This window comes from Oncorhynchus clarkii, chromosome 17 (assembly GCF_045791955.1).
Source record: "Oncorhynchus clarkii lewisi isolate Uvic-CL-2024 chromosome 17, UVic_Ocla_1.0, whole genome shotgun sequence".
NCBI classification, from domain to species: domain Eukaryota; kingdom Metazoa; phylum Chordata; class Actinopteri; order Salmoniformes; family Salmonidae; genus Oncorhynchus; species Oncorhynchus clarkii.
This window is the reverse complement of record NC_092163.1, coordinates 5,620,513-5,629,241: the sequence shown is the minus strand read 5'-3', so window position 1 is coordinate 5,629,241 and position 8,729 is coordinate 5,620,513. Positions and strand designations below refer to the sequence as shown.

The 8,729-nt window shown below is 42.2% G+C and overlaps 1 protein-coding gene across 1 annotated transcript; it reads right to left on the bottom strand.

The window, feature by feature from the left end:
• Positions 1 to 3,913: 3,913 nt before the first annotated feature.
• On the bottom strand, positions 3,914 to 6,304 carry LOC139370320 (zinc finger protein 135-like). Its single transcript, XM_071109724.1, has 2 exons — positions 5,326 to 6,304; positions 3,914 to 3,981 (listed from the first exon to the last, which is right to left on the bottom strand). Exons 1-2 carry the CDS (start codon positions 6,302 to 6,304, stop codon positions 3,914 to 3,916), a joined length of 1,047 nt encoding a protein of 348 aa, XP_070965825.1.
• Positions 6,305 to 8,729: the final 2,425 nt, after the last annotated feature.

Sequence of the window (8,729 nt, the reverse complement as noted above, 5' to 3'; positions counted from 1 at the left end):
GAAGACTATATATAGGGGGTACCAGTACAGGGTCAATGTGGAGGCTATATACAGGGGGTACCAGTACAGAGTCAATGTGGAGGTTTGCTCGTGTTTCTTGGCCCAAGCAAGTCTCTTCTTCTTTTTGGTGTGCTTGAGTAGTGGTTTCTTTACAGCAATTCGACCATGAAGGCCTGATTCACACAGTCTCCTCTGAACAGTTGATATTGAGATGTGTCTGTTAGTTCAACTCTGTGAAGCATTTATTTGGGCAGCAATTTCTGAGACTGGTAACTCTAATCAACTTATCCTCTGCAGCAGAAGTAACTCTGGGTCTCAATAAAATGCAAATGAATTACTTAAAAATCATTAAATGTGATTTTCTGGATTTTTGTTTTAGATTCCGTCTCTCACGGTTGAAGTGTATCTATGATAAAAAATGACAGACCATGCTTTGTAAGTAGGAAACACTGCAGATTTTGCAGGCTATCAAATACTTGTTCTCCCCACTGTATAGCCATATTATAAAGTATGAAAAGGCTTGTTCGTTCACATGTCATGAATTCACTATGACATGATATTTGTATACGTTTTTTTAAAACTTTTATTATGTAATAGATCATATGGGTTGAAAAGTGTTTTATTAGAAAAGTATGAAAATCAAATTAAATATTATTTGTCACGTGCCGAATACAACCGGTGTAGACCTTAGTGAAATGCTGACCTACAAGCCCTTCACCAACAATGCAGTTAAGAAAAATACTTGTAAAGTACAAATTACAATTGTTATGTTTAAAAAGAATGATGAAATAAAAGTAACAAATAATTAAAGAGCAGCAGTAAAATAACAGTAGCGAGGAAATGTGGAGGCTATTTACAGGGGGTACCGGTACAGAGTCAATGTGGAGGCTATATACAGGAGGTACCGGTACAGAGTCAATGTGGAGGCTATATACAGGAGGTACCGGTACAGAGTTAATGTGGAGGCTATTTACAGGGGGTACCGGTACAGAGTCAATGTGGAGGCTATATATAGGAGGTACCAGTACAGTGTCAATGTGGAGGCTATATACAGGAGGTACCGGTACAGAGTCAATGTGCCGGGGCACCGGTTAGTCAAGGTAAATGAGGCAATGTGCACATGTAGGTAGAGTTAAAGTGACTACGCATAGATAATAAACAGAGAGTAGCAGCAGCGTAAAGGGGTGGGGGGGTGGGGCGGGCAGTCCCTCTGACACCGCCTGGTATAGAAGTCCTGAGTGGCAGGAAGCTTGGCCCTAGTGATGTACTGGGCCGTACGCACTGCCCTCTGTAGTGCCTTGCGGTCAGAGGCCGAGCAGTTGCCAAACCAGGCAATCATCAATGCTCTCGATGGTGCAGCTGTAGAACGTTTTGAGGATCTGAGGACCCATGACAAATCTTTTCAGTATCCTGAGGGGGAATAGGTTTTGTCGTTCCCTCTTCACGACTGTCTTGGTGTGCTTGGACCATAATAGTTTGTTGTTGATGCGGACACCAAGGAACTTGAAACTCTCAACCTGCTCCACTACAGCTCCGTCGATGAGAATGGGGCGTGCTTGGTCCTCCTTTTCCTGTAGTCCACAATCATCTCCTTTATCTTGATCACATTGAGGGAATGGTTGATGTCCTGGCACCACACAACCAGGTCTCTGACCTCCTCGCTGTAGGCTTTCTTGTTGTTGTTGTCAGTGATCAGCGAACTTAATGATGGTGTGGGAGTCGTGTCTGGCCATGCAGTCATGAGTGAACAGGGAGTACAGGAGGGGGCTGAGCATTTTTTATCTAGGTAAGTCAGAACAAATTCTTATTTACAATGACACCCTATGAAGGTGAACCTCCAACAGGACAACGACCCTAAGCACACAGCGAAGACAATGGGCTACTGATGGCAGCCCATTCTTGCATAATCAATGCTTGGAGTTTGTCAGAATTTGTGGGTTTTTGTTGGTCCACCCGCCTCTTGAGGATTGAACTGATGATTGATTGATTGATGGTTGGGAGAAGTTGCTCTCGGAGGATGTATTGGTACCATTCTTTATTCATGGCTGTGTTCTGAGGAACATTTTTGAGTGAGCCCACTCCCTTGGCTGAGAAGCAACCCCACACTTGAATGGTCTCAGGATGCTTTACTGTTGGCATGACACAGGGTTGATGGTAGCGCTCACCTTGTCTTCTCCAGACAAGCTTTTTTCCGGATGCCCCAAACAATCGTAAATGGGATTCATGAGAGAAAATGACTTTACCCCAGTCCTCAGCAGTCCAATCCCTGTACCTTTTGCAAAACATCAGTCTGTCCCTGATATTTTTCCTGGAGAGAAGGGGCTTCTTTGCTGCCCTTCTTGACAACAGGCCATCCTCCAAAAGTATTCGCCTCACTGTGCGTGCAGATGCTCTCACACCTGCCTGCTGCCCTCACACCTGCCTGCTACCATTCCTGAGCAAGCTCTGTACTGATGGTGCCCCGATCCCGCAGCTGAATCAACTTTAGGAGACGGTCCTGGCGCTTGTTGGACTTTCTTGGGCGCCCTGAAGCCTTATTCACAACAATTGAACCGCTCTCCTTGCAGTTCTTGATGATCCGATAAATGGTTGATTTAGGTGCAATCTTACTGGCCTGTGAAACCCTTTTTGTGCAAATCAATGATGACGGCAGGTGTTTCCTTGCAGGTAACCATCGTTGACAGAGGAAGAACAATGATTCCAAGCACCACCCTCCTTTTGAAGCTTCCAGTCTGTTATTCTGGAATAATTTGTTCTTAACTAGTTAAATAAAGGTAAAAAATAAAATACAAAATACAAAATTAGAACTCAATCAGCATGACAGAGTGATCTTCATAAGATTCTGGAGTATCTTCAAATTGCCGTCGTACAAACGGAGGCAGCAGACTTTGTGAACATTTATATTTGTATCATTCTCAAAAAGTTTGGCCACGACTGTACATAGGTATTCCTTTTGTCCAGATGTGAAAGGGCAGTGTTGAGTGCAATAGAGATTGCATCATTTGTGGATCTGTTGGGGCGGTATGCAAATTAGAGTGGGTCCAGGGTTTCTTGGATAATGGTGGGGTGTGAGCCATGACCAGCCTTTCAAAGCAATTGATGGCTACAGACGTGAGTCTCTGATCTGATGAAACCAAGATTAAACTCTTCGGCCTGAATACCAAGCGTCAGGTCTGGAGAAAACCTGGCACCATCCCTACGGTGAAGCGTGGTGGTTGCAGCATCATGGTTATCACCATTATTTTTATTTATACTTTGCACATTCTCCCATTGCAAATCTACCATTCCAGTGTTTTACTTGCTATATTGTATCTACTTTGCCACCATGGCCTTTTTGCCTTTACCTCCCTTATCTCACCTCATTTGCTCACATCGTATATAGACTTGTTTATACTGTATTATTGACTGTATGTTTGTTTTACTCCATGTGTGTTGTTGTATGTGTCGAACCGCTTTGCTTTATCTTGGCCAGGTCGCAATTGTAAATGAGAACTTGTTCTCAACTTGCCTACCTGGTTAAATAAAGGTGTTCTCAACTTGCCTACCTGGTTAAATAAAGGTGTTCTCAACTTGCCTACCTGGTTAAATAAAGGTGTTCTCAACTAGCCTACCTGGTTAAATAAAGGTGAAATAAAATAAATAAATAAAATGGTGTGGGGATGTTTTTCAGCGGCAGGGACTGGGAGACTAGTCAGGATCGAGGGAAAGATGAACAGAGCAAAGTACAGAGAGATAATTGATGAAAACCTGCTCAAGAGCACTCAGGACCTCAGACTGGGGCAAAGGTTTACCTTCCAACAGGACAACGACCCTAAGCACACAGCGAAGACAACATAGAAGTGGCTTTGGGACAAGTCTCTGAATGTCCTTGAGTGGCCCTGCCAGAATCCGGATTTTAATCCGATCGAACAACTCAGAAGAAATCCTGAAAATAGCTGCGCAGCGACGCTCTCCATCCAACCTGACAGATCTTGAGAGGATCTGCAGAGAAGAATGGGAGAAACTCCACAAATACAGGTGTGCCAAGATTGTAGTGTCATACCCAAGGCGGCTTGAGGCTATAATCACTGCCAAAGGTGCTTCAACAAAGCACTGAGTAAAGGTTCTGAATACTTATTTAAATGTGATATTTCAGTTTTAATTTTAAAATGCATTTGCATACATTTCTAATCCTGTTTTTGCTTAGTCATTATAGGGTGTTGTTGTGCAGATTCATGAGGAAAACCTCCCAATTGAATCCATTTTAGAATATTCCAGTAAATTCAGGAAGTAAACTGAAAATTCCCAATTCTCTTCTATGGTTTTCAATGAGGAACATGTGGAATTTGGTTTACTTTCTGAATTGACTGGAAATGAAATGGATTTGACTCCAACCCTGGTTTTACTACAAATCATACAAGGACACAGGTGCAAATTGGTTTGCAATACAGGATGATAGTCCCAAAAACAGGAGCTTATAATAGGACAGTTTCACAAGGTTAGTCACATACTCAGTTATGTGGACACACAAACATTTTCCATTACAGAGTCTGAACATTTTCATTTCATTAAATCATCAGTGGGCTACAATGCAAATGTCAACAATGGAACTAATGCATCACATCCAAATATCACTTGATTATCTGTAGTGCTGGAGGAATGACACACCCAGATAAACACAAAGAGTTTAAAAAAGGACAATTTAAACACATGGAATCTGATCTACTCTATTTTCAAACTGACAGACTCCATATTCAATTCATGTTTTCTAATAAAAACAAACAAATATATGTTTGAGTATACCCTGTACCATTTAATTTCATCTGGTAAAGACAGGTAAACACATTGTCAGTCAACAATATAAGACAACGGGAGCACTGTGTATGTTCTCTGATGAATTTTAAGTCAATGTGATGTGAAATATCAATATACACGCTAAGAGAAGTAATTTCTCTCTCCTGTGTGGATTCTCTAATGACGTTTAAGTGACTTATGAGTAATATGTTTTCCCACAGTCTGAGCTTTTCTAAGCCTTCTCCTCTGTGTGCAGTCTAATGTGTTCTTTCAGGCTTCCTAAATGGGCAAAAGCTTTGCAACCTGGGCGGAGTGGTAAGGCTTCTGCCCTGTGTGTATTCTCATGCTTTTTCAGGTTTCCTCTCTGGTTGAAACACTTTCCACATTGGGAGCAGTGGTAAGGCTTCTCTCCTGTGTGTATTCTCTCATGTCGTTTCAGATCCCCTGAATGGATGAAACACTTTCCACATTGGGAGCAGTGGTAAGGCTTCTCTCCTGTGTGTATTCTCTCATGTTGTTTCAGCTCCCCCGACCGGTTGAAACACTTTCCACATTGGGAGCAGTGGTAAGGCTTCTCTCCTGTGTGTATTCTCTCATGTTGTTTCAGCTCCTCCGACCGGTTGAAACACTTTCCACATTGGGAGCAGTGGTAAGGCTTCTCTCCTGTGTGTATTCTCTCATGTTGTTTCAGCTCATCCGACCGGTTGAAACACTTTCCACATTGGGAGCAGTGGTAAGGCTTCTCTCCTGTGTGTATTCTCTCATGTTGTTTCAGCTCATCCGACCGGTTGAAACACTTTCCACATTGGGAGCAGTGGTAAGGCTTCTCTCCTGTGTGTATTCTCTCATGCCGTTTCAGGTGATCTCTCTGGTTAAAACACTTTCCACACTGGGAGCAGTGGTAAGGCTTCTCTCCTGTGTGTATTCTCTCATGTCGTTTCAGCTCCCCTGACCGGTTGAAACACTTTCCACATTGGGAGCAGTGGTAAGGCTTCTCTCCTGTGTGTATTCTCTCATGTTGTTTCAGCACCCTCAACCGGTTGAAACACTTTCCACATTGGGAGCAGTGGTAAGGCTTCTCTCCTGTGTGTATTCTCTCATGTTGTTTCAGCTCCCTCGACTGGTTGAAACACCTTCCACATTGGGAGCAGTGGTAAGGCTTCTCTCCTGTGTGTATTCTCTCGTGTTGTTTCAGCCTCAACGACTGGTTGAAACACCTTCCACATTGGAAGCAGTGGTAAGGCTTCTCTCTTGTGTGTATTCTCTCGTGAGCTTTCAGGTTTGATTTCTGGTTGAAACTCTTTCCACATTGGGAGCAGTGGTAAGGCTTCTCTCCTGTGTGTATTCTCTCGTGTTGGTTCAGGCATGCTTTCCGGCTGAAACTCTTTCCACACTGGGAGCAGTGGTAAGGCTTCTCTCCTGTGTGTATTCTCTCATGTATTTTCAGCTCCCCCGAACGGACGAAACTCTTTCCACACTGGGAGCAGTAGTAAGGCTTCTCTCCCGTGTGTATTCTCTCATGTTGTTTCATGTTTACTCTCTGGTTGAAACACTTTCCACAGTGGGAGCAGTGGTGTCGTCTTGCTAGTTTGGACGTCCCTGGCTCTGGTTCCTCCGAGTCTGGTCTTTCTCCTGCCAAAGACAGTGTTATTTTTAAATAGAGACCCGAATGAAACCACATGATAAAACAACCTTGCTACGAGGGTAAATCCTAAATCAGATCTCTCAATAACCCGAGGCCAGTTTTAACAATCTTAGTGTGATTTTAAAACAAATGTAGAGCTTCCTGGTAATTACTGCTATGTTTACATTACTTATTTTATTCATCCTGTTTTACAAGTCAGAACACAAAAACCTGGACAGTTCTAGGACACTGAAGACACAGACGTCGCTGGATTCCAATTGAACAGGTGGTTCTAAATATATAACTTTCATAGCTGTATGATACAGAATGTGACCTACACACTTCCTTAAACATAAAATAACTAAAGAAGTCATTTTGTGTGGAAGTCCAAAACTTGTTTTTACGTCGCAGATACAAAGCACATCAGTAACATCTCCCCGTTGTTGAAAGGGTTCGACACATTGCTGTTTAATTGGACCAATTTCTTATTTAGACATTCACAGATTTTCAACATTTTGATTATCGCTGATGTCATATTTTGGGTAAATGTTCCTAAAACTGATAGTAACAACAAAAAAACAAAAATATAAACGCAACATGTAAAGTGTTGGATGTTTCATGAGCATCACTGTTAGTCAACATTTATTCTTTGCCAAGATAATCCATCCACCTGACAGGTGTGGCATATCAAGAAGCTGATTGAACAGCTTGGTTATTACACAGGTGCACCTTGTGCTGGAGATAATTAAAGGCTACTCGAAAATGTGCAGTTTGTTCACACAACCTCTGCGATCCAACTCATCCCAAACCATCTTGATACAATACATTAGATTCAAAGGTACCAAAAAGTACAGTAAAAATTACTTCCATCTCTGGAAATGTGGGGGATTGTGTCGGGGGATTGTGTAGGCCAGGTCATCTGATGCAGCACTCCATCACTCTCCTACTTGATCAAATAGCTCTTACACAGCCAGGAGGTGTGTTGGGTCATTGTCCTGTTGAAAAACAAATGACAGTGGGACTAAGCCCAAACCAGATGGGATGGCATATAGCTGTAGAATGCTGTGGAAGCCATGCTGGTTAAGTGTGACTTCTGTTCATCTACTCCTCGTCTCACAAAGACATGACGCTCGGATCCAAAAATCTCAAATTTGGACTCATCAGACCCAAGGACAGATATCCACGGTCTAATGTCCATTGTTCGTGTTTCTTGGCCCAAGCAAGTCTCTTCTTCTTCTTCTCCTTTAGTAGTGGTTTCCTTGCAGCAATTCGAACATGAAGGCCTGATTCACGCAGTCTCCTTGTTAATCTCCTTGTTAATCTAGCCACCGTGTCAGATTTCAAAAAGGCTTTACGGCAAAAGCGAACTATGCGATTATCTGAGGACAGCACCCCATCAAACAAACACATGACAATCATATTTCAACCCACGACAATCATATTTCAACCCACCAGGCGCGACACAAACCTCAGAAATAATGATATAATTCGTGCCTTACCTTTGAAGAGCTTCTTCTGTTGGCACTCCAATATGTCCCATAAACATCACAAATGGTCCTTTTGTTCGATTAATTTCGTTGTTATATCTCCAAAATGTCCATTTATTTGGCGCGTTTGATTTAAAAAAAACACTGGTTCCAACTCGCCCAGCATGACTACAAAATATCTAATACGATACCTGTAAATGCTGTCCAAACATTTCAAACAACTTTCCTAATCCAACTTTAGGTATTTTAAAACGTAAATAATCGAGAAAATTTAAGATGGGATAAACTGTGTTCAATACCGGATAAAAACAACGTGAAGCGCGTGACCTGGAGTGCGCATCAAAACATTAGAGAGCACTAGGCTGGACCCTCGTTCTGAATAGCCGAACTTCTTCATTTCTCTAAAGAAAAACATCAACCAATTTCTAAAGACTGTTGACATCTAGTGGAAGCAATAGGAACTGCAACCAAGTGCCACACAAAACCATTTGAAAACAGAGTCACCTCAACAACAAAAAATTCCTCCTGGATGGTTTGTCCTCGGGGTTTCATCTGCCAAATAAGTTATGATATACACACAGACATTATTTTTACAGTTTTAGAAACATTAGAGTGTTCTCTATCCGACTCTACCAATTATATAAATATCCTAGCTTCTGGGCCTGAGTAGCAGGTAGTTTACTTTGGGAACGCTTTTCATCCAGACGTGAAAATACTGCCCCCTATCCCAAACAGGTTATAGGGAAAGAAATTCCACAACTTAACTTCTAAAAAGGCAATTAATTGAAATTAATTCCCGGTGACTACCTCATGATGCTACAGTCCTCCTTTAAGACTCCATAATG